At 45.1% G+C, this 25,165-nt stretch overlaps 1 protein-coding gene across 3 annotated transcripts; it reads left to right on the top strand.

The window, feature by feature from the left end:
• The first annotated feature begins 8,935 nt into the window (after positions 1-8,935).
• Positions 8,936-20,176, top strand: Ndufv3 (NADH:ubiquinone oxidoreductase subunit V3). 3 transcript variants are annotated; one of them, XM_076868100.1, is made up of 4 exons: positions 8,936-9,042; positions 10,261-10,381; positions 16,602-17,714; positions 19,882-20,176. In XM_076868100.1, exons 1-4 carry the CDS (start codon positions 8,995-8,997, stop codon positions 20,043-20,045), a joined length of 1,446 nt encoding a protein of 481 aa, XP_076724215.1. In that variant the 5' UTR covers positions 8,936-8,994; the 3' UTR covers positions 20,046-20,176. The 3 variants fall into 3 exon arrangements, with proteins under 3 accessions (XP_076724215.1, XP_076724217.1, XP_076724216.1); XM_076868101.2 differs by lacking the exon at positions 8,936-9,042 and adding an exon at positions 9,729-9,871; XM_076868102.1 differs by lacking the exon at positions 16,602-17,714.
• Positions 20,177-25,165: the final 4,989 nt, after the last annotated feature.

Below are 25,165 nucleotides of genomic sequence, written 5' to 3'. Positions count from 1 at the left end.
GAGAGTTGGCAGCCAGGACGTACGTGTGAGTGTGTGTGTGTGTGTGTGTTCATTCAAGGCTCATTGATCTGGACACTCTCATCGTTCTGCTCAGTAGTTCTTCAAGTGTGGTCATTCTATTCTACTCCTCTGCCCACCCTGACGTGCCAGGTATAAGGACAAAGCCCACATTTGAAGAACTACTGAGCAGAACAATGAGAGTGTCCAGATCAATGATCCTTGAACTCACCCCCCCCACACACACACACAAACATCCTGGCTGCCAACTCTCAGAGTTCTCACAGCGTGGAACAGAGTAACCCTTCCTTTTCAGTCATTCTCAGACATGTTTTCTGATACCTGCACCCAAGTTCATTCTCATGGGTAAAGTTACAAACATAATACCACTGGTGAAAAATAACAGCTTTGTTTCTTCCTTTCTGTTTTAGTCATTTTTTTTTTTTTTTTTTTTTTTGCTATTGTGACTAAAAAATGTGACAAGAACAGTTTTAAACGAGGAAAAGTTTATTTGGGGCCCATAGTTTCAGATGGCCAACTCCATTGCTCTGTGCCCCAAATGAGGCAGAGCATCATGGTGGAAGAGTGTGGAAGAAAGCAGCTGGGGACACGGCACCAGGAAGCATGTAGAGAGCGCTCCCCTCACCAAGACCAAAATGCAAACTGCAAAGGCTCCACCCCGCAGGGACCCAGTTCATCCCTATGAGAGGGTTCATGCACTGATTTGGTTGTAACTCTCATACACTTTCTTGCATGGTCTCAGTCTCACACGTGAACTTTTAGGGGACACCTAATAAACCCTTACACTTTCTAAATTCTGATAGATTTTTCTTTTCTTTTTCTGTTACCTATGAACTGAAATTTTTCATTCCCCAAATTTGGGGCATTAGTTTTTCAAATATGTATTTTTCTTTATCATCTTTTCCTTCTCCTTCTGGAACTCCAAAGAAATAGGTATTAAACCTTTCAAAATTGTCCTGCTGGTTCCTAAGAGTCTTCTCTTGCTTTCTTCACCCTCTTTCTCTCTAGTCTTCAGAATGAGTTATTTCTATTGGCCTATCGTCATGTTATCTAACTCTTCCGTCTGTTGTCTCCAATCTCTAGTAAACCCATCCAGTGCAGGGTGTGTGTGTGTGTGTGATTTTAGATTTTGTGTTTTTCAGTCCTAGACTTTTCACTTGGTGCACTTATATTCTGTTTCTTTAATGAGATTTCTTATCTGTTCATTCATTGTGAGCAAAATTCCTTTGCATTCTCTGTCTTTTTTTTTTTTTTTGGTGGGGGGGGTACTGGGGAATGAACTCAGGCACTCGACCACTGAGCCCATTCCCAGCCCTATTTTATATTTTATTTAGAGTCAGGGTCTCACTGAGTTACTTAGCACCTCATTGTTGATGAGGCTGGCTTTGAACCCCCGATCTTCCTGTTTCAGCTTCTCAAACCACTGGGATTACAGGTGTGAGCCTCCGTGCCTGGCCTGCATTCTTTATCTTACTTTATCAAAGTTCTTCTCAGCAACCTGAGAAAGCATCTCACTGACTATGATGAATTTTATGTGTCAACTTGACTGGGCAAAGGGAAGTCCAGAGAACTAGTCAAACATTATTTCTAAATGTGACCATGAGGCTGTTCCTGAGAAAGATTTAGCACTTGAATTAGTTGTGCTAATTTTACTAACTTCTTGGTCATATAGGAGGCAACCTCTTTATTATCTAGAAACAAGAAGTCCCCAAATGAGGCTCATTTGTCCACTATATACACTACATATACAGCAAAGCAAAATGCACAGACACACGGAAAACTGGTATCTGGGAATGTCCAGGAATGGACGCACTTGCATATCACCTTTCGCAATCACTTGGCCCCCACCTCTTCCCCGGCACCAAACAAGTACAGAAGATATCGTCCTGCTTACAGAGGTGGGTCAACATCTCCATTCCCCAAAGACAATATTTCATATGGATTTTAGTAAAAACATATTTACAAGTGGTATTTCACTACCTCTACATTTCATATACATCAGGACTTCAAAACATCTGGATAGGCTAGGTGTTTCAAGTAAGAATGTGATTTGCCCACTGTGTACACAACAATCTTGAACAAACTGCACACATGTAACAATAGTTCTAATTTGAAAATGTCTTCAAAATATGAGTGTTCTGGCTCTTCACGAGCCTAGTGGTCTACAGTGCTCAAATTTTCAGAGGACAGTCTTACCTAAGAAATTTAACACAAAATGTACCAAATTTATGTTTACTAATTCTACTTTTGTCTTACACTGGCAACCTCTTTAACATCTAGAAACACCAGGTGTTGATTAGGACTCATTTGTCCTTTATGGACACTAGGTTCACAACAACGCGAAACAGATACGCAGTCGTGAGGCTACTTGTGCCTCCTTGTAGGCTCGCTGGTGGGGCACTCCTTGTCTTTCCTCCTCCTCTGGAGAACCAGTGCACAATGTGTACCACTCAACTGAACAGGGATGTAGCTATTTCCCCAAAACAACATTTCATAGGATTTTAATTTTTTTTGCTGTGCTTGGACAGGACTCAGGGCCTTACACCAAGCACTGTATCACTGAGCTACCTCCCCAGGCCTTCATAGAAGTTTTAACAGAAAGAAATTCACAAAATGTGTTACATTTTGTTAATTCTACTTTTACCATCTATTAGGTACTTCAGAACATCTAGAAATACCAGATGATTCAAAAAAGCACTTAGCATTGCCAACCTTATACAGCAACGGAGAAAATACACACGCAAAACAATGGCTACGAGGGCAAAACGTCCCTTACACGTGACTCATATGGCACAGGACCTTCTCTCCTCAAGGTCCATGTCACCCATTGAACAAGCGTGGAGGAGTGTTATTCCTGGTGCCACTCCTAGAGGGGGTCTTACAACTCCATTTCAAAGTCACCTGCAGAAGACACTTGTGTTCTGTTTTTTTACCAAATGGGCATTTATCTTCTGACTCTATCACACGTTGGCAACCTCTTCACTTCTAGCATGGCCAGATGTAGCAAAAGCCGAAAGCAGCTTTTTCATATCATATACACACAGCTGTGGCGAGCAGGCTGGGCCCTACTCAGGATTCAGAATGGCGGTTTTACCTTCTTTCTGTTATTTGTGGTTTTAGTCAATTTCTGCATCGCTGTGACCAAAACACCTGACAAGAACAACTCTGAGGAGGAAAAGTTTGCTCAGGTGGCACAGTCTCAGAAGTGCAGCCCACAGATGGCCACTCCATTCCTCTGGGCTCAAGGTGAGACAGCACATCATGGGGGAAGGGCCCAGTGGAGAAAAGTAGTTTAGCTCGTGGTGGGGTCAGAAAGCAGAGAGGGAGAAGGAAATGGGCCCAGGGCAGACGCACCGGTCCAGGACTCACTCCCAGTGGCCCGCCTCCTCCAGCCACGTGCCCCCTGCCTACAGCTACCACCCAGTCAGTCCAGCCAAGTGAGGGTGACCTGATTAACTCATAGCTCTCCAAATCCAGCCATTTCACCTCTGAACACTCCTGCATCCACAGGGGCTGTGGGGCACACCTTATATCCAAACCCTAACATCTGTATGTTTCTTTTGCCAACCAATCCCTCGTGGGACAAAACCCTGTATATTATAGGGAATTTGCCCTCCCAGCTCCCCGATCTTTCACCCTCAATCTGCATGAATCAGAGGGGTGCACACCTTCTAGCATCCAAGTTGGGTTTCATTCCAAATGATTTGCTCCATGGCATAAGCCAGACCATGGCAGAGTAAGTGTTAAGTCTCTGTTCACAAGTCTTTGGTATAGATGCTGAATTTTTTCTATATTGCCAAATGGCTTAATCTATTTAGAAAAAAAAATGTATATGCCTAATTATTTTGCTAATTGTCCTTTGACTCATTGAATTCCTTATTTAATGAATGGAATCCTGCTGACTATGCCAATTGTTGTGAGCAAGCTATGTCATTAACATAGACCAAACACATCTGTATATTCCACGGTGTCAGAATTTATCAAATAACAGTAAATTTATATACTACACCACTTTCATGGATGGCAGTCCACAGGACCCTCGTGGGCCACCTGGCAGTCACGGGCTGGGCAAACACAGGCTCTTTCTCTCCAGTCTCCATCTCCAGGATCTATGTCACTTGAGTCACACATCGTACTTTGCACGGTGATATATAAATAGGTCACAGGAGACCAGAGGGTTAAGGCAGTTGGGGTTTGCAGACTCTGAGCCAAGAGCCCAGGCAGAGAGAAAGGTAACTGCAGAGTCAGGGTCCCTACAGGTGGTCAGACTCTAACAAGCCAGTTCCACAGAGTTGTCAAAGCAGAGGGTCTGGGCGGACGGCAGTTTCAGTTTCAGAGCATCAGCTTGGAGGGGGTCGTGTGTGGTTGTCACAGGCAGGAGAAACGGCTCTCTGCTGAAACCCAAGGACAAAGATTCAGAGGTTCGACACTGTGGCAATTTCCTGGGCAAGACCCATGACAAGTGACAAGGTTACATGGTCAGAGTCCTACTGTGTCATCTTGAGGGGTCCCTCCTTTTGTGGGTCTTAGGAGAGGTTGATAAGCACCCATGTCTGGAGTTCCTGCTATGATTTGGGATGACCACCTGTCCAGGTGCTCCTGATTCAGTTTGATAAGTTGACACATATTAGTTATTTATCAACTTGTGCCTTTTGGTAGTGCCAGGCAGATGGTGGTTGTTTACTTGTACAAACAAGGTGTGGAGTCACCCCACCTTGGCCCCGATACTCACGATGGAGTAGCTGATAGCAAACTACTGTTTTACAGAATGGAGTGACTCAGCATTAGGCCCAACCTGAAAATTGCTGTTCTGTAGGTTACAGAGTAGCTCAGAGCAGGACCTGGCCTACTGTCCACAACAGGCCTGCTACAGATGGCCAACAAATCTTCCCATAGGTGGAGGTACTTCTACTTGGTCAAATGTCATGTTTCTCTAGCATTTCTCTCTGGTAGAAGGAAGAGCAGTTCCATGATGGCCACCTGTTGCCAACTGGTCTACCTGTGCTCCTCCGGGCTTCGCTCACCTCCAGTGATAGGGACAGACCGATGCGAGTGGTGGGAGCACGAGGTCAGGGAGTGACTCTATGAAATGGCCCACTGTGCTGACCCCATATACTTTCTTTTCCAAGCAGCAACTTACCTGCAGCCCTGTCTGGCTTATGTGGACAGGATATGTCACGTTCCTTAGAAAACTCCCTGTCAGGACTGAGGATGTAGCTCAGTTAGTAGAGTGTTTGCCTCACATGCACAAGGCTCCAGGTTTGATTCTCAACACCACATACACACATTGCACACAAACTACCTGTTATATGCAGGCTGGAAATAATGTAAAAATGTCAACAAGAGGAACCCAAAATTCTGAATGGGGAGAATTTTGTGACCCTTTTCCCAGACCAGATCCTGAAACTCAGGGATATAAGGATAACTCCTCCTAACTGTAAAGCTGTAACAATATATGGTTAAGAATCCACATAGAACCAGACAGCACGGGTCAGCATAACCTAGAGTGACCATGGCAGTGTGGACTTGAGAGTCTGATGTCACCTTGCTGTCAGCCAAAAGTCAAAAGGTGGACCTGGGCAGGACTCTCTAGAAACTTTTCTGGGATCCCCCAAAAACTGGAGTGCAGGAAAAGCATATCATCCCTCTCTGAGAGTACCCACTCTCTCCCCCGAGAGTGTCCCTTTTCCTTTTTTTTTTTTTTAATATTTCTGACATGGGATTCAGAAGTAAAGATTTTTTTCTTAAGAGAGAGAGAGAGATAGAGAATTTTAATATTTATTTTTTAGTTTTCAGCAGACACAACATCTTTGTTTGTACGTGGTGCTGAGGATCGAACCTGGGCCGCACGCATGCCAGACGAGTGCGCCACCACTTGAGCCACATCCCCAGCCCCTCCCTTTTTCCTTTGGTAAACTCATGCCTGTTACTCTAAGTGACATGTCTGAAACCTTTCTGACTTGACCACAAGCATGGGGTTGGAAGGTGGGGGCGGGCAGTCTTTGTGCTACCTAAGTATCCTAGAAGGCCCCAGCCCCATAACACTGGGCCTTCATTCCTTGCTGTGGGACAAGGTAAGGTCTTGTCTTTGACAGAGCAGACACTACAGGGCCCTGGTCTGCGCAGCTCAGATGTCTAAAATGGCTGGCCTTTGGGCATCCATGAGCCTTCTGTGTCCACCTGCTATCCTGGCCCATTCTTTGCCCCACACACTGTGGCCACTGGGGGTGCCTTGTCCTTGGCTCCCCCTGGGCCAGAGATCCAGCACCTACAGGGTCTGGGCTCCAACATCCTTGTCATGAGGGTCAGGATGGACTGAACTGGGCCTGGTGGGTGAGTAGCTACAGAAACCTAGAGTGTGCAGGGCCACCTTGTCCCTGCCCAGCTCCCCAGGAAGCCTAAGGCCAGGGGAACAGGCCACACTTTCTTGTTGTACTCTACCAGGACTCATTCCATGTGTTTTAGAACAGTTTTAGGTACATGGAATTTAACTTTCCTCATTTTAGCTTGACTTGAAAAATCTTCTAAATTTACATTCTCTGCTGAGATACCCATTTAAAAAAAAATGTAGTCGTGGATGGACAACATGTCTTTATTCTGTTTATTTTTATGTGGTGCTAAGGATCGAACCCAGTGCCTCCCATGTGCTAGTCAAGCACTCTGCCACTGAGCCACAATCCCAGCCTGAGACACCCATTTTTATTCTACCTAAAAAAAAAAAAAAAAAATCATACTCAGTAAGGCATAATATATCTGACTATCCTAGACAATATTCCTCTGGCAGTGCTGGGGTCAGGCAAGTCAAGAAAGTACTCTACCACTGAGTTGCACTCACAGCCCAGAGCTGATATCTTAAAATCACAGTGTGATTGAAAGCACTAAAGAGATCTTAATTTAAGATACATATTAAATGCTTTTCATTTACATAAGATAATGCCATGACATATCTCCTTTGAGGCTTAACAAGAATTCATGCATTTGAGGGGTGCAGAACTGAGGCCTGAGGGTAGACAGGGTGATATCTAGTGTTTTTACTTCTCTCTTGGGCTCCACAGCTTGAAGTTAAATGGTCAGGGTATAGACCCAGTGATCCTCCAGTTATACAGTTATTTTCAAAAGAAATTTAAGCTGGGCATGATAGTACAAGTCTGTAATCCTAGCTACTTCAGAAGCAAGGCAGGAGGATCTCAAATTCAAAACTAGTCTTAGCAACTAAGCAAAGCCCTAAGCAACTTAGTGAAACCCTGTCTCAAAATCAAAAATTAAAAGAGGGCTGGGGTTGTGGCTCAGCATTAGAGTGCTGGTATAACACATTTGAGGCGCTGGGTTTGATCCTCAGCACCACATTAAATAAATAAATAAAATAGATTGTGTCCAACTACAACTAAAAAATATATATTTTAAAAAATTAAAAGAACTGGTTATGTGGCTCAGTGGTAAAGTGCCCCTGGGGTCAGTCCCTAGTATCCCTCCAAAATTTTTTTTTAATTTACCCTTAGGAGACATGAGAAGGTATTTGTGATTTATAAAGCAATGAATATGTACATTTTTATCTAAAAATCCTGGGTCCATTGCTTGCTAGTGCTCCAAGGAAAGAAGATGGTGCCTACAGGAGCTCTGGGCAGAGAACTATCAACTGCAGGAGTGCCTCTGGGGCCGCTCAATCTCGTCCAGTCTTCTGATGATTGGAACTTACAAAGTCATCCTCCACAAACACTCGTGAACCACCCACTGGCCTCTGCTACTTTGATTTTTCTGCAGTAACTTTAATTTGACTCTTGAAGCTGACCTTGACCTTCCCACTCTCTCTGGCTACTGTGGTTTGGATCTGGAAGGTCTCCAGCAAAACTCAGTGTCAGGAATGCAGTAAGGTCAGAGGTAAGTGAGCAGATCAGGAAGGCTGGGATCGCCTCAGAGGACTAACCGTGAATATTTTATGGGGCACTGGACATGGAGTAGGAGAGATGAGGCAGGAGACCACTACTCAATGAAACATGAAGGAAACTGATAACTAATAACACCTACTCCACAACTAAACTATGCCCAATGGGTGGTGGGATGTTTGCACTGATAAATTTTGAGGTAAACTAAAACATCAATTTCCAATCTAATTCTGGTGTTAGCATTGTCTTGGGCCAAAAGCAGGCCTGTTCGTGCAGGGTGGACGATGACTGGTGACCACCTTGATGGTGTCTGATCAGTTGTAGCTATGGAAGGAGACCGGGCACGTGGTATGGACCCAGAGATATGGTGCTGAGGAGCTTTAAAACCCACAAAACGTTCGACGTGGTGATGTGAAACTGTAATCCCAGCAACTCCGGAGGCTGAAGCAGGAGGATCACAAGTTCAAAGCCAGCCTCCGCAATTTAACCAGGCCTTAAGCAATTTAGCTAGCCTCTGTCTCAAAATTTAAAATAAAAGGGCTAGGGATGTGGCTCATTGGTTAAGCCCGGCTGTGTTCAATCCCAGTGCAACATAAATGAGTCCCACAAAACACAAAGGACTTTCAAATAGGACCATTAATGCTACGAAGGGCAGAACTGATGAGGCTGTGCACCTGGGAAAGTTTTCAGATTTAAGACAGGAAATTGGCAACGCAGTGAGTTAAAGGGGAAAGCCAGATCCGTTCTCCGCATACAGCGAGAAGAGGGATGCAACTCCCACAAAACACTTCGGATCTTCACCGGGCCCCAACAGCTGCGCGAAGGACACCTTGCACCGCGGGAGCCTGCCCACCCCATCCTACCAGGTCCACATCTGCCCGGGGCGGGCCGCTTTGCGCTGAGGACTGCGATTGGTAGACTCTGGCCGGGGGTGTGGCCTAGCCGGCGGCTGGAAATGCGCGCGCAGGTCCTCGACCCTCGCCCCGCTCCTCCGGCCCTGTGATTGGCGAGCTCGGGATCAGGGGCGGTTTGGGGGCGGCGGGTGCGCGCGCGGGGCGTGTCTCCGTGCGACCTCGGCCTGCGCGTGTCCGCCATGGCGGCTTCGCTGGTGCTGCGGCGAGGACGGGCTGGGCCGCTGAAGGTACGGAGGAGTTCCCCGCTGCGCGGCCTGGAGCGCGCAGGGACCCGGCGAGGGCGCGCGCCGGCCGCACCTGCGGACCCCTCGTGCCGGGCCGTCTGGGCTCCGACGCCGCCCGGGCGAGGTGGCCCCCTGCGCGGCGCCGCCCCGGCCGGGCCGGGTCACCTGGGGAGCCGCAGCATCTCCCGGGGCGTCCCCGCTGCGCAGCGGCGTGGAGAACCGCTGTGCGACGGTGACTTGTGCCACCCGCGCGGCTCCCGTAAGGACAGTGCCCATATTTAGCCGAAAACCAACCAACCACGGGATCTTGTGGGCTGTTCGGTGGCACCCGAGGTTAAGTGAATGAGGGCACTGGCTGACCCGGTGACTACCTGGTGGCCACTGAGGAGGAGTCGCCTCTCCGGGCCGTGAAAGAAGGGCTCGCCTTCTCTGTGAAAAGCTAAGGCCGCTATTTTAATTTTAAAATGGATCTTATTATGAAAGCGGTGTTTGCCTTTCCCCGGCTTGGAGCTGGGATTGCACCCAGGCCTCCAGCGTGCGTTCCCTGTCACTGCGCCACACGCCCAGTCCCCAGAAGCAGTAAGTAGTCACTGCTGAGTAGAGTACCGGTGAGGGAGGAAACCATCGTCGGGCCCACTGTGTATGTACTCCTCGAAGTTCCCAACGTTTTTTTCAGTTTTTGCGTGTGTATATACTTTCCCTGCTTACAGTCAGGAGCCAGATGTTCTCACGTCTTGTTCTATGGCCAGCATCTAGAGCATCCAACTGTTTAGCTCGCAGGCCTTATTGATTACCTGCTGGGTGGATTCACATGGTATTTTTCATTTCCATTGTAAGTACTTCTGAAGCAATTATTTATGTACATCATTTTAAATTGCAGATTGTATTTTTGTTTCTAAGTATAGAAAAACAGTTTATAAAAAGAACAAAACGTATTTTGAAAGTTAACAGAGTCAGAGATGACAAGAGTGTACACAGGAGGACATCCTTCATTATTAACTCAGATACTAACAGTGATTGTCCTTGAACCTGGGCATTTTCTTGTTGCGACTTTTTTGTATTTTCTAACGTTTCCAAGATATACATTTACTATGGAAATTGGAATAACCTCTAGTTACTTGAATATTCATGTGTAGTAATAATATGTAGTATTTATATGTTGTAATAACTGTTATAAATGATAATACTCTAAAAATCCATATTTATTAACTCTCTTGTCAGACTATGCTCCTAGAAGCACGAGTATTTCGAGGATTTGCCTCTACAGCTTCTCTCTGTGCAGAATCAGGGAAGAATGAAAAGGGACATTCACTAAATCCCAAGAAGCAAAGTCCACCAAAAAGTAAGATTTTAATGATAATCATAAGGGACAGAGAATGCCAAGTAAATACCTAGTCAGCCTTCCATGCATGCAAATGAGGTTTTATTAGCTACATGACTTATGGCTCTTCATCCTTGCCATGTCCAGATCATAGTCAGATATGAGGTCTGTGACAGATAGACCAAACACATGAGAAACGGTGCTTTGACTCACATCAACCCTGAACTGGTCTTTTTGTTTTCTAAACACCCACCTCCAACAAGTCGTACCAAGCATTAGTCCTCTGAAGCACTTCTATGGCCTCACCATGGACCTCACTAGTGTGAGATAGAGCGACTACACCCTCATTTTCCTCCCCAATTTTGATGGACCTTTTTTTTTTTTTCAATTTATTTATATGCAGTGCTAAGAATCGAACCCAGTGCCTCACACATGCTAAGCAAGCGCTCTACCACTGAGCTGCAACTCCAGCCCCTTTCCTCCCCAATTTTGACTTTCTTCTCTCTCTTTGAAACCCTGTGGTGGTTCCCCAGTTTGCTCCGTCACAGACCAGGATTGTGGGTATCATTTTAGGACTGTGGAGAAGGAATTAATAAGAGCAGCCAGTTTTCCACTGTGACTCATTCTGCTGAGGCACAATGTCTGACCTGTTTCCAGCTCTTTACACAATCCTTTTGACTTTTACCACTAGTTTTTAATTTTTTTTCTCCTCCCTGAATACCAATGTAACATGTCCTCATTGGAGAGCAAAAAGAAATGCAGAAGTGAATTTTAAATGCTTCTCTCCTGGGATTACTTTTATTTTCTATTCTCTCCTCCCCCTCCCCCCCTTTTCCTTTCTGCAGTACTGGAGTTGGAACCCAGGACCTTGTGGATGCTTGGCAGGCACTCTGCCACTGAGCTATATTCCCAGCCCCTTGTTCATCATTGATGATTGATCATGATCTAGGTCTACTTAATTTAGCTTTTATTGATGAAAACTTAGTTTACTCTAGAAAGACTATGCAGTATTACTCTCTTTGCAGGTCTTTGATCCTCATATGGGGTTGTAGAATGATAATTGAATTTGGTCTTCCTTTATCAAAATACCATTTCTTCAGTTTGAGTGTCTGAAAATGTCTAAATTCTTTTGCTTGTGGTCTCCTTGACCTGCTCATAGAACATTGGTGGGTTTTAAAAGTTTGCACCTGTAGAGAGTGCCAGCCCCACTTTCACACTGCCCACCTGGGCCGGGGAGACTCACCATCTTGGTAGTTTCTGCATGTCCTGTTGACCTGAGGCCTGTATTGCACAGGAACTTTTTAAAATTCTATCCTATACCAGCCTCATTTTTAAATCTGATGTTCTTTTCCATCTGAATGCATTTTTTTAAATGTATGTGTTAAACATAAGAACTCTTCTTTTAGTAAAAATAATCTCAATACCAGTACCACACCTAAAAAATGTTTGTGACAAGTATGTCAGTTATGACACATGCCTGTAATCCCAGCAATTTAAGAGGTTGAGGAAAGAGGACCTCAAGTTCAAGACCAGTCTGATCAACTTAGTGAGACTCTGTCTCAAGATAAAAAATTAAAAAAGGGATAGGGATGTAGTTCAGAGGTGTAGTGCTCCTGGCTTCAATTCTAAGTACTTAAAAAAAGAAAGTCACATTCTGTATTACGCTTTTTGTTTATGCAAACCCAGGGCCTCCTGCAACCTGGCACATTTTTTACTTATGTCAGTACCATCATCCTTTCCTTTGGTGAATTTTAACCTTGTGTCAGTAATCCGACCTCATGGATTTATGAATCTGAACTAAGTGAATTTGAAAATATCATGACAGAGCCCAGAGCCTCCTATTTAGAAATGTGCTTCCACATTGTCAGTGGGAACCGCGTGCTCTGTCCTGGGACGGTTGGGGTGCCATCATGGGATGGGAATGCTGAGCTGGGAGTTGGCCTTGGGCCCCTGTGGAGCTTTTGTCGCGAGCTGTGGCATCCTTGCGGGTGTCTGGGCCTGGGTCCTTCCGGCTTGAGTGTCCAGTGTGCGCCCTCCCTGGGTGTTAGGCTCATGGGCATGTGATAACTGTGTTCTTCATAAATGACAGGGGGCTTTTGGGTGGGAAGACAGCTTTGAATTGTTTGGGGTGCATGTTACATTTACATCTCATAAAGCAATCTCTGTACAAAGAAAAAGAAAGAATGCTTCTAAACTGACGCATGGAGCCTGCATTTCCCCCGAAGTGTCAGTAGTAGGAAAGTGTAAGGTTCAGTCATTCTTTTCCCCACCATGATACATTGTCATCTTAAACCCTCCTACCCCAAGCTGGCTTTAGAAGTTCTGGTGGAAGTTTTCTGCATGCAGATGGGGACCCTAAGTACTCACCCTGGGGTCACATCTCTAGCCACAGGGTCTGGCTGGACTTGCCTCAGGCTACAGAAGTTCCTCTGCCTTGTTCTGGAAGTTTCTAGCTTCTTTTTGAACCAACTTCCTGAGGGAAGCAGTAGGTGAGTGTCAGTCCAGGGTAACCTCCCAGGGCCCCTCTTGGGGAATGTCTGGCTCTGCAGGTTTGTCATCTGCTGGGTCCTTTCACCAAGCTGAACTTTGAGTCAGTAGTAAGCCGTTGGCTGGGTAATTTCCATGTGGCTTTTTAAAGAGTATGCGTAGAAACCAAAGTTGATTGGCCATTCCAAGTCCTATCTCAGGTTTAAAAGTGAGGATATTTGGAAATAGAGATTTGATGTATTTATTTTATAGCCATAATACCAAGTGCTCTTCTAAGCACTTTCCCCTTATTATCTGTGTGTCCACAGACAAGCCTGTGTGTGGACGCTGCTGTCCCCTGTGTCACCAGTGAGGCTGAGATGTCACAGAGACAGCAGCACGGAGTCTTAAGTTTGCCCCCAGGCATTATGATTCATGTTCTATATCTTATTCACTGTACTGTATTGCTTGTGAAAAATCTCCATTATCATGCGTTTCTTAAAAGAAAAACTTTTTATGTCAAACACCATATAATTACCCTATAAAACCTAAGTAACTTCAGCCTTCTATGTCATGTTTAGATGATCTTTGCTTCTGAATGTGCTTTGTATGCTGAATTAGTTTTGTGATCTGTTGAAAAGATTTGGAAGTGTTTTAAGGTGACTAATCTGTTTAAAATACTATAGTCATCCTTGCTTTTGCTAAAAACCTGAAGGTCATGCCCTCACTTTTCAATCAAGCCAAAGAGAGAATCAAGAAACTTAAGCTCTGTTTTGAGAAGAGAAGTGTGAGGAGAACTGCTCACTGGTGACCGCAGACCTTTATCTCATGCGGCTTCGTGGTCTTCAGAGGCAGGAAGTGCCCACAGGTGCCCAAGTGAGCTATGAGATGGACCTGCCCCATGAGACTTATTTAGCAGCCAGGCATTCTGTTACTTTGTCTTCGAGGAAAGCCACTGTCGTATTGTCAGAGGTTATCACAGTCTGTCTTTGGACATTGAATGAGAGCAAGCACTGGGGTGAAGTACTTCTGTTCCTTGATGTGATAGAACTGTCTTCTAGGCGACATCAATTCTGAACTGTGAAACTCAGCCCTGGTGGGGACCCTGGGCTTGTTAGTTAGTGATGCAGGCAGCTACAGATCAGCAGACAGGTTTCCTATTGAGCCATGCAGAGGAGGCTGGCCTTGTGCTGTGGCAGGGCAGAAACTGGCTCTTGGTAAAAAGCAAAATCTGTTCCTGTCCTCTGTTAGCCTTTCCCTGGGGTGTTCTCAATAGCTAGCACGGACAAAAGAAACTTGAATGCCTTTTGTTTCATATAATGAAATTTCCTTTTTTTGTCTTTGGGTTTTGTTTTGTTTTGCAGTGCCAGGGATTAAACCCAGGGCCTCAGGCATATTAGGTGATCACTCTACCACCGAGCTACATCCAAACCCTTAAGGTTTCCTTTTCAAGTAAAATATCTAAGTTGTATCATTGTCAGTCCCATCTGAAATGTTCTTTCCATTTTCTGTAGGTAATAAATCAATTTATAATGTAGGTTGGGTTGTTTTTGCTTTGTTTTGTTTTTTCTGCTAAGGACTGAGCCTAGGACCTTGTGCTAGGCTGGCACTCTTATCACTGACCTCTACTCTCAGCCCCAGTGGAACCCAAGTTTTGGGATGAAACTTAATTCCCGCCTTCTGCTGGCAGGTAACGCTGGAAGGTGGGGTTTGGGTAAGGCAGCAGTCCTCTGCAGCTCTCAGTGGCTGGCCACGCCCTCCAGTGTTGCAGCGACCCCAGCAGTGCACTGTCAATTTCTTCTTTCTGGGTTTTTATCTTGTGAATTCAAAGAATGAAATCCATAGACCAAGATGAGTGAGTGTAAGAGCAGCATTTTTAGAGAATAGAAACAGGAACAGAACTCTTGCAGTGTCACCATTAGTCTGGTTTAATAACATTACAATTTTTAATATATGCAAGGGATAGGGAAATAGCTCAGTGGTAGAGTACTTTCTAGCGTACACAAGGCCCTGAGTTCAAGCCTCAGCACCCCACATACGCACAAAGGTCTCGGTAGATTTTGAAAGATTCAATCCTTACCATCTTTCTATTCATACTTGGAAAATTCATTCAAGTCAAAATAGAGATGAATCAGTAATTCAGGTGAGTGGCTGGCAGGGTTTGAAGGCCGGAGCATCTTAGACACAGCTGTTAGGAATTTCTGAGCTGGGCAGCTGGGTTCAGAGAGACACAGCAGAAGCCAGTGTGCACTACCCCTTTGCTCACCTTCCGTTCAGCATGACCTGCAGCTGCGTGTGCACTCTGAAAATCCCCTGCACCTGCATCAACACCTGCTGGGGTGGAGTTCCAAGTGCAGGGTCTGAGTCCGAGGTTCCTATGTGGCTTGGTGGGCATGGTGGTAGTGGGCTGGGGTGATTACAACAGTCACCCACACTAGCCCTCAGGTCGTTTTTCCTCACAGTGCTGTCCCCCTCTGACTGGCCTACGTCCAGTGGCTTGTTCTTTTTTCATTTTTGGTTGTTTGTTTTTAATATTTACCTTTTAGTTGTAGTTGGACCCAATACCTTTATTTTATTTACTTATTTTTATGTGGTGCTGAGGATCGAACCCAGGGCCTCGAATGGGCTAGGAGAGCGCTCTACCACTGAGCCCCAGCCCCAGCCCTCTTTCTTTTCTTTGATCTCACCATATCAGTCTATTATAGTCATTGGTTCCTGAGCTCAGAAAACCCTGCTGGGTACTGCTAAGCCAGAGTGGTTGGGAGGACAGGTTTTACCCTAGAGAAGTAGGATAGAGCTGTTTTCAGTACAAAATAGGCGCCTGGCCTCCAGGACTCTGGATATAAGTCTGCTCACCTGTAATAGTTTTAAGTTTGAAAGATAATTTTAAGAATGTGTCTTATACTTTTCTTCTGATTTATGTGGTTAGAAAACATTTATTACTAGCTGACAAAATTAAATTAAATTAGCTCTAATTGCTATATTACTTGATTTCATTTTTTCATCAATGACCATGAAATTAATAAGACTACTTTTATTATATTAGTACTTATCTTTTTTTTTAGAATTTAAAATCCATTCCAAGTGATACCTATGATATTACATTATTTAGAACTTTTCAGTATCATAGTACCTTTTTTTTGGCTCAAGAAATCCCCAAATGACCTGTGTGACTGTGAAGGACTTCTCTTCCTTTTCAGGGCAGTTTTACTTGAACTGCACCATCCTCTCCCACCACCCCCACTCTCACACACATCATGTGGGGACCCCAGTCCCTGCCAGGCTCCTGTATGTACTTTCACTGTTTGGTTGTTTTTTTGTTTTTGTTTGTTGTTGTTGTTTTTTAATATTGGAGAAACACCAAATATTTGCTTGATTTTAGGGATTCAAGGAATTATGTAATTATAAAACTTCAGTAGTCATCTAAAAATATCTTTATTAGATGAAATAGTTTAAAAATAACCATAACCAAAGAAGCCATCAGTGTAGAAATGCATGCAGTTTGTTATTCCTGTTGGTTTAAAAAAAAAAAAAAATCCTCCATCTTTAATGTTTTCAGCAAGAGAGGGAAGTATCTCCAGTTCTTAGCTGCCAAGCACACAGCTTGGTTGTGTCACTGGAGAGCCTTCCCGGGGGACTTGTCTTCGGTTGGTTACACTGAAGGTGTTATAAGTAATGGGTTGATATGCAGTGAAATGTCGATGACTTTGACTAATGAGTTTAAGTTGTTTCATTAAATAGTAAAAATAACCTTCCTTTTTATGCCGTTTCCTAGATGTAGTGGAACCAAAGGAGAGGGTCAAGCCACTAACCCCCCAGACAGCAGCTGCGCCGCCTGACAGCCTGTCTCCACCCCGTTCTCCCCTGCCATGTGGGAGCAGAGGCAGGACACTAGCTAGCCCCCACCCCAGTGGCAGCATGCTGCTCTCAGAGGAAGGGCCCCTGCAGCATTTTTCAAGGAAGACTCTGGTAGAATTTCCTCAAAAGGTCCTGCCTCCATTCCAAGAACAGGGTTCTGACTCCAAGGTTCATCAGGTTCCTGGGAACCAGAGGGATGATTCGTCCTCCTCCTCCACCTCCTCCTCCTCCTCCTCCTCCTCCTCCACATCCAGCTCCTCCGATTCAGAGTCTGACGAGGAGGGGGATGTCCCAGAAGTTGGTCCCCAAGGGGTGAGCAAAGGCAAGGGACAGTTTTCAAAGCCAGAGGCCACCCGCCCCTTTGAGAAGAAAGACCCCAAAGCCACGGCATCTGCAAAAGAGAATACTGGGGTGCAGAGGCCACCCATGGATGTCACCTACCCAGGGCAGCCCCGTCCGCTGAAGAAGACGGGGCCCTCCACCAAGTCAGTAAAGGACAGAAAAGAAGCCAAAACAAAACCCACCACACCCAGCTCACAGGCCAGTGAAGAGATTTTGAAGAAAAATGTAAAGAAAGAAGAATTGCAAAAAATATTTAGTTCCAGTGAGACAGATGAAGAAAGTCAAAAGCCATTTGATGTTCAGGACACTTTACCTGACCACACAAAAGCTGGATCTTCAACACAGCAGAGTGGCAGCCCAGTGTTCGCAGCGCAGACAGAAGAGGCCAGGGCGCGGGATCAGCTGCCAGCTGCCGCCCCTGGGGCCCAAGGCAGACGCCTAGAACCTCAGGTGCCTGGGCCTGGTTGGAAAGCCTCTTCTCCCCTAGCCAGAGAAGAAAACATGGGGAAACAGGTAACGGAAAGGCACTCAAAAGCCAAAGGGGGCATCTTGGAAGATCAGGTACCAGTGAGAGACGTGAAGAAGGCAGACGTCTCTGGAGAGAAGGCCGCAGGACCACAGCCTGAGGAGAGAGGCCAGGCCGCCGAAGAAGCAGCACCTTGCGGGGAAGCCCAGGGCCTCACACAGGGTACACCTCGCCTTGTTAGACTCTTATCCTTTGGGGTGGCTAGACTCACACTACTCTGAATTTCTGCTTGCTTAGAAAGAAATGTTAATCAGCTTCTAGTAGAAACTAGGTCTGCAATGCTGTCCAGCTAGGCAGAGAAGTATATATTAATTACAGATAATGCACATCTTTATACAAAATCCTAAAATATTTTACTTTTTCTGATATCAACATTTTTAAAATTTTTTATTGATGCATTATAATTATACTTAACAGTGGGATTCATTGTTACATATTTGTACATGCACACAATATGACAATATCTTTTTTTTTTTTTTAGTGAAAGAGTATGCCCTTGGCACTCTGGACAACCTCTTAACCAGCATAATTTTTGCAGACTGTCAGTTTAGCATGGCCACCCTTAACCTTCCAGGGTATCCAGATGTCTATTTTGTGACCTTGTGAGCATCCTTGGTCTCCCATCTAGCTTGAATAGGCAGGAGTGAGAGTCATACGTGGAGTGATAGTCTTCAAGTGAACTAAGCCAGCGATTGCCCTGAGCACCCTCAGGCATGAGGGAAGGTTCGCAGTTAGGGACTGAAGCAGTGAGTGCCACGCAAAGGCAGCTGGGGACTGCAGGGTTTTCTTTTCACAGGACATTTCCTTTTCTGATTTACCTAAGAAACACAACAGGCTTCCTGAGGAAAACAATGCATCCCTTAAATGTTACATTTCGTGAGCATCAGACCTTGTAGGATATGAGGTGCTGTGGGGGTGCGGCCAGATATTAGCAGGAGGGCCTCAGTTTTAGGATCTGTGGTTCCGCAGGTTCTTTAAAACAGCATCGCTAGCAACGCCTTCTCCTTCCTGTTTCTGTTTCATCCTTCTGGAAGCCTCCCTGCCTCACGTGCATTGCCTGGTGTGCTCCTGATGTGGTCACAGGATGAGTGTTTGCTTCCCTTTCCACCAGCCCTCTTACGTGAGCTCTAGTGCCCCGCTTGCCAGGCTTCTCCCGACCTCAGGCCCTGCCTCTCCTCGTGCTCCTGCTTTCATTCCTCCCCTCTCAGATGGAGGTGCCAAAACCCTCAGGGTGAAAATAGGATGTTGGGATTTTCAGACTGCAAACCAACTTGCCAGCCTGGGGTATAGCTCAGTAGCAGAGTGCTTGCCTGGCACAAGCCAGACCCTGGGTTCATCTCTAGCAGTGGAGTGGGGGGAATCTCTTTGCCCTCAGAGGCAACTATAACCCAGTATCACTGTGGTCATCCCCTTGCGTTAGCCAAAGGTGTGTGTACAGCACACGAAGGGCTTTGGCTTGTTGAGTTTGGAAGGATGTCAGTTCTTTAAGACTTTTTTTTGTTTAGTCCAGCAAAATTGTGAGAAACAGAGCTTTTGGCATTGATTAGAATAGTAAAAAGTTTGTGCATTATATTTGGTGAAGCACAAATAGAAGTTGAGAAGGCCCATCCTCTGATTCCCAGGAATTTTAGAGTCCATGGAAGTTCCAGCCCAAACCTTGCCTGCAAGGTTTATCCTGTCCTGTCGCATGTTGTGTGGCAGAGGAGCAGTGTTCTTGTGCTTCAGCCAACACTTCCAGTTCTAAGGTCACCAAATGCCAGAATTCTCCTAATCTTCTAACAGAGACTGGAAGGCTCACTTAGTTCTGCTTAGGGAAGTGTTCTTCTACAAATAGTTTATTTCTAGTACAGACAGATTTCTGATAGAGGTAGTATTCTTTCCCATGCATCTTCATGCAAACTGAAAGTCCTTCTGTAATGGTTCTAGGCATTTTTAAACTTAAAATCTGGGGCCTGGAAGTACACAGAGTGAGATGTTAAGTCATTATTATTTTATTACCGGACAGAGCAGCGTGGTCCCTTCCTCTAGTGGGCTTGTGATGCAAACCTGGGGCAGTTTTCAATGGTGAGGTCAGGGAGAGGTGAACATTTTATATGGCCCAGTGACAGCTTTGTCCCCAGGTGGTCGTGTAATAATTATCACTCCTGAATTGTTAGGGCCACAGTTTTAGAATAACTTTTCAACTAACATCCTTGTCTTGCTTTTGAAGGTATGGTGCCTCCGCAGGCTTTCCTTTCTAAGTAGACAGTTTCTTCATCACAGGTAGGATTGGTGGAAGCTGCTGGGATGAGTCTCCGAAAGCCCCTCTTGTCCTGTGCTTCCTCCGCAGAGCCCGCCCAGGCCCCAGCGCCCCCTAAGCCGAATGACACCACCACCTACAAGAACCTACAGCATCATGACTACAACACGTACACATTCCTGGACCTGAACCGGGACCTCTCCCAGTTCAGGATGCCTCAGCCCTCTTCTGGACGTGAGTCCCCTCGGCACTGAGCACTCTTCTGGAAGTGAGTCCCCTTGGCTCTGAGCCCTCTTCTGGACGTGAGTCCCCTCGGCACTGAGCCCTCTTCTGGAGTGACCTGGCCTCGTCTTGGCTGCAAAAATAAAAATCACTTGAGTCACAAGCCCAGAGTGTGTCGTTGGTTCCCTTTTAAACTCCCCAGTGAATGGTACACAGACAACACTGTGCTGGTGACTCATTCCCACGTAGGACATACTCAGGAATGTCCACTGTGTGCAAGGAATTCTTCATTGTAAGGCGAGGGCCAACAGGACAAGTCCACGGAACTAGAGAGTGCTGGGTGAGTTGGCAGTAAGCTGATTGACATGGAGGTGTTGGTAATGGCAGTAGTGACTTCGAAATTTATAGGCCTGGTTTTGATAAATTAGAAATAATCTTAAAATTTAAACTACTGCATTGCTAAGAGCTGTGGTATTAGATTATAGCATCTTATTATCAGAAAAGGAGCAGACTGATTTTGTTCTGTTGAGTGTCACGTAGACTGAGGGACGTTTTCAGTGGTTAGATTAGAGCAAGGTGGATGTTTGGTATTGTCCAGGGCAGCTATGCCCCCAAGTGGCCATGGGCCGGCTTTGAGCTGCTGTAGCTCTTCAGGACTCTGCAGCTCGTGAGGCCCTCACTATGCACCAAAAAGCGCTGGTCACTGCTCTCTGGAGGCCAGGTGAGTCACACAGGTGGGCCGCTTACCCACATTTTGCTTTGCTTTCCTTTTATGGTCTTGTGTTGAGCCCAAATTGGGGTTTATTACATTTGGATTCTGGTCCTTGGCCTGTAGGCCACCTATAGCAAACTCAGTACAGTGACGTGACTCACAGTCCACATTTCTGTAATCCTATGTTTCTTAAGGTTAGTCAGGGATTCCAAAATAGAAAGCAGTGTTGAAAGCAGGTATTGAGATCATCTACCTCAGACTTTATGACCACCCAAGAGGCTTAGCAACTCAACAAGTTTGTAATAATCACCTTTTTATTATAAAGTAATAAAACCACATTCCCAAAAAGAGAGCTGACTCTTGAATCAGAAGAAGGCTAACTTTGGAACCTGCCTGCTGGCCTGACTGTTGCTGCCCCCCTGCGGTGGCTGCACTGGACGCAACCTCTTAGACATCCAGTCCCTTCTTGGTGGCGGGGGGGGGGGGGGGGGATTGTGGCTGGCTTAATGGCTTGCTTCTGGGGCCAAGACCCCTGGAATCCTGGCACACGGAGCTTCCCTGGGTACGCAACCCTGGGGTGGGTGAGGAGGAGGTCTGCACATGCTTTGAAGAGGAAGATTGAGGCTTGAGCAGTTCTCCCCTTGGAACTGGCCCTGGCTCATCCCGGCCTCCCTGGGTCACACCCTCGCAGTTCACCCTCCTGGAAGCTCTTGTGGTGGCCCAAGAAGCCTATGTTCCCTAGAAGTGCTGCCAGAAACTCCTGTGAAATGCAACTAACTTTGTGTCTTGAATTCTGAGACAGAGTCTCTCTAGATTGTCCAGGCTGACCTCAGACTCAGTCCTCCTGCCTTGGCCTCCTGTCACTGGGATCACACTGGCCTTCATTTAGTGTTGTATTATTTTCTTAAGATGGATTCCAGAAACTGATCTGATGAACCAGAGTGTAGACACTAGTATTTCCTGCTGGATTTTTAAACCACTTTGAACAAAGTCATTATTTTGCCTCTTTGTATATTTCCCTGTCCCCTAGACGTCTGCTTTCATGCCTAGTACAGATGCCCGTGCTCCAGAGGAGGCAAACCTCTGCCAATGACAGGTTCCTGCCCTAGTGACTCCCCAGGCACTGAGAGCCTCAGCATTTTTTGGCGGGGAGGGGGGGGGTGGTGGGTACCAGGGATCGAACTCAAGGGCACTCAACCACTGAGCCACATCCCCAGCCCTATCTGGTATTTTATTTAGAGACAGGGTCTCACTGAGTTGCTTAGTGCCTTGCCATTGCCGAGGCTGGCTTTGAACTCTTGATCCTCCTGCCTCAGCCTCCCTAGCGCTGGGATCCTAGGTGTGTGCCACTGCGCTCGGCCAGCCTCAGCCTTTCTGATCCTACTTAAAGCCTTGTGTTTGTATACTTTATTCTGCTGCTTGTCCCAGCTCGGTTCTGAAGCCAGGCAAGGCTCACTGGGTCACAGCACCCCTGGCAGATTCTGGCCTGGCAGGTGCTGTGCACACAGGAAGCAGGAAAGGTTTGTGAGGTGAGTTCAGCACCACAAAGCTGGTTACTCCAGAGAAATTGTAGAGACTGACTGGTTCTGTTGGAGCTTTCTCTAAGGGCTGGATGGGGAACATCCCTACCTCTGGGGGCCCTCACAGTCTCAGCTACCTAGTCTTTTCACAACCTTTTAAGAGTGTGAAGACCATCCTTAGCTTCTAAGACAGGGCAGTGGACGAGGCTTGTCTTTGAGGCTAGTGTGTCAACCCCACTAGTAAAGGGGTTGCTGTGGATCATTTAGGGAAAGGGCTGATGGAGGGTGAGGCCGACCAGCAGGCTCTTCCCGTGCTCAGGGCCTCCTGTTACCAGCCTTTTCTCCCCCACCATCTCCTCTCCCCCTCCCCCTTATTCTAGAAGGAATCAGAAACACTGTGGCATAAAAAGTTAGCAGCTAAAGCACAGCAGTTGTCGCCCTTCAAGGCCTTAAGAAACTTCAAGTGGAAGTTCTTTCCAGGTCACGAGAGAAGTGTCAACACCTGGGGCCAGGGGCAGGAGGGGGGACCTCTCTGGTCATCCCTGCAACTTTTTAGGTACACCCCATTTGAGGTGGTTTTGGTTTGGGGGCTGAGTTCCCAGGAAGGCAGCGTGGCTGGTTCCAGGCCTCAGAAGCACCAGGATACATTTAGTTTAAAAAATGACAAGTTTGAAAAGAGTGCTCAGACCAAGTGTTCAATGTCCACAGCACACGGTGAAGGATTCCTGCCACAGGATGCATAGATCACGGGCCTCGGAACTCATTTGAGCAAAATGTGGAAAGAAAGAAGACATTGTTATTCCATTTGATAAAGCTCCAGAAAAAAACAGGAAATTTTGAAAATAATGCAGGTTACAACCATGTAAGAAACTGCAAAAGCTAAAATTAAAGAACAGGGAATTTTGACCAACTTTTGCCTTTGAGGGGCTCACAAAAAATATTGTGACATCCTAATGAAATCAGAAAAAACTATAGAAAAATATGTAAAATATATACATGAACAATATAAATTGTGTAAAATGTTTGGATAATTATCAAACTTTCATCCAGAGTTTCCTTAGAACAAATTTTTTAGGTTGCATATCCTAGAATAATATCTGCCAAAACACATATGAAGTATCCTGTTACAGTTTGTGAGAATTATTTAAAAGAATGTTTTACCTAAATACATAAATGTATTTGTTATCAAAGTAAGCAAGACTCAGAATTGGTGATCATATAAGAACTATCATGTAAAAATAAGATGATATTATTAGTAAACAGCCCTCTTGGCAAAAGTTCCTTACTTATATTTGCTTATTACAAAGCAATAATGGTTTATTCTTTTATAATCATGTATACCAATTTTCTTTCCAAAGTATTTTTATAGACCTCTTCACACCATTGTACCTTTTCCTCTTATGAAATATACATCCATAAAAATGCATGGATTTTTTTTAATTTTATTCTAATTTGTTATATATGACAGCAGAATGCAAAAATGCATGGAGTTTCTATGACAGTTTGCCAAATAATTATGAGAGTTTTTACACTTACACTGGGATGCAGAAACTGCTGGGACCAGAAGCTTCCCAGGAAGCTCTCCCACATCACAACTTCATTCTTCTTCCCAGAGTTGGCACTAACCTGAATTTTTTTTTTTTTTTTTTTTGTACCAGAGATTGAACTCAGAGGCACTTGAACACTGAGCCACGTCGCCAGCCCTATTTTGTATTTTATTATAGACAGGGTCTCAATGAGTTGCTTAGCACCTTGATAAATTCCTGAGGCTGGCTTTGAACTTGAAATCCTCCTGCCTCCACCTCCCAAGCCACTGGAATTACAGGCATGCACCACTGCACCCAGCTCTAATCTGAATTTTGATAATTATTCACTTTATCACTTTCTACCTCTAAACACTAAAAATTCAGTTTGCCTGATTTTTAAACTTTCCTATCTTTTTATTTTGAAACATCTCAAGCCCACAGAAAGGTAACAAAGTAGTATAATGAACCTTTGTATAGTCTTCACCTGGATTCCAAATGTTAGCATCTTACCATGTTTTCTTTATAGCTCCATAAGTGGGTGTATATTTATTTTTAATTTGCAGAACCACTTGAAAATAAGTGCTTTTTATTTTGAACTTTAAATGAACAGACTTGCACTATGCATATTATTTTTATCTTTTTTTCATTTTTTATAAAATTTGGGAGATTGATTCATGTTGTTACAAAGTTTAATTTGTTCATTTTATATTATTTTATGGAATTACATAGTGTAGTTTCTTTATCCTTTCTATGTTAAGACATTTGAGTTAACTCACATTTTTCCTATTGTAAGCAATATTGGTATAAGCACTGTTATATGTGTCTCTTGGTATATATATATGCATTTCTGTTAGTATATATCAGTGTAGAAGAAATCAAGTATATATATGCTCAGTTTTACTATATAGCATGAAACTTTTTCCAGAGGTACAGTTATTCTCCCTTCTCTCAGCAACATATTACTGTTTCTGTGCTCTGCATCCTTTCTGATGCTTAGTATCAAAAATTTAAATTTATGCCAATTTCATATGTATATAATAATATCTCCTTGTATATATTATATACATATAAAATTGGCATAAATTAGTATTTCCCAAATTAGTATTTCCCAAATTACTAACCCTGATCCCCTTTTTATGTTTATTAGTGATTTTTTTGGTAACAGATAGTGCTAAGAAAATAACTTTGTTAAGTGTAATAATGTTATTTTAAAGAGGTATACTGAACTACGTAAGAGTGCAACTGGGGAGGAGGGCAGGGAGGCACGGCACTTCCCTGTCACCTGGGCTCCCAGGACAGTGGCCTCCAGAATGTTCCAAGGGCGCCAGAGTAGCTTCCTGGGCCAGTACTCTGTCCCAAGGTGTCAGGGGACCAACACTTGGGGGAAAAAGTCG

This window comes from Callospermophilus lateralis, chromosome 10 (assembly GCF_048772815.1).
Source record: "Callospermophilus lateralis isolate mCalLat2 chromosome 10, mCalLat2.hap1, whole genome shotgun sequence".
Taxonomy (NCBI): domain Eukaryota; kingdom Metazoa; phylum Chordata; class Mammalia; order Rodentia; family Sciuridae; genus Callospermophilus; species Callospermophilus lateralis.
This window is presented reverse-complemented; position numbering and strand designations above follow the sequence as displayed.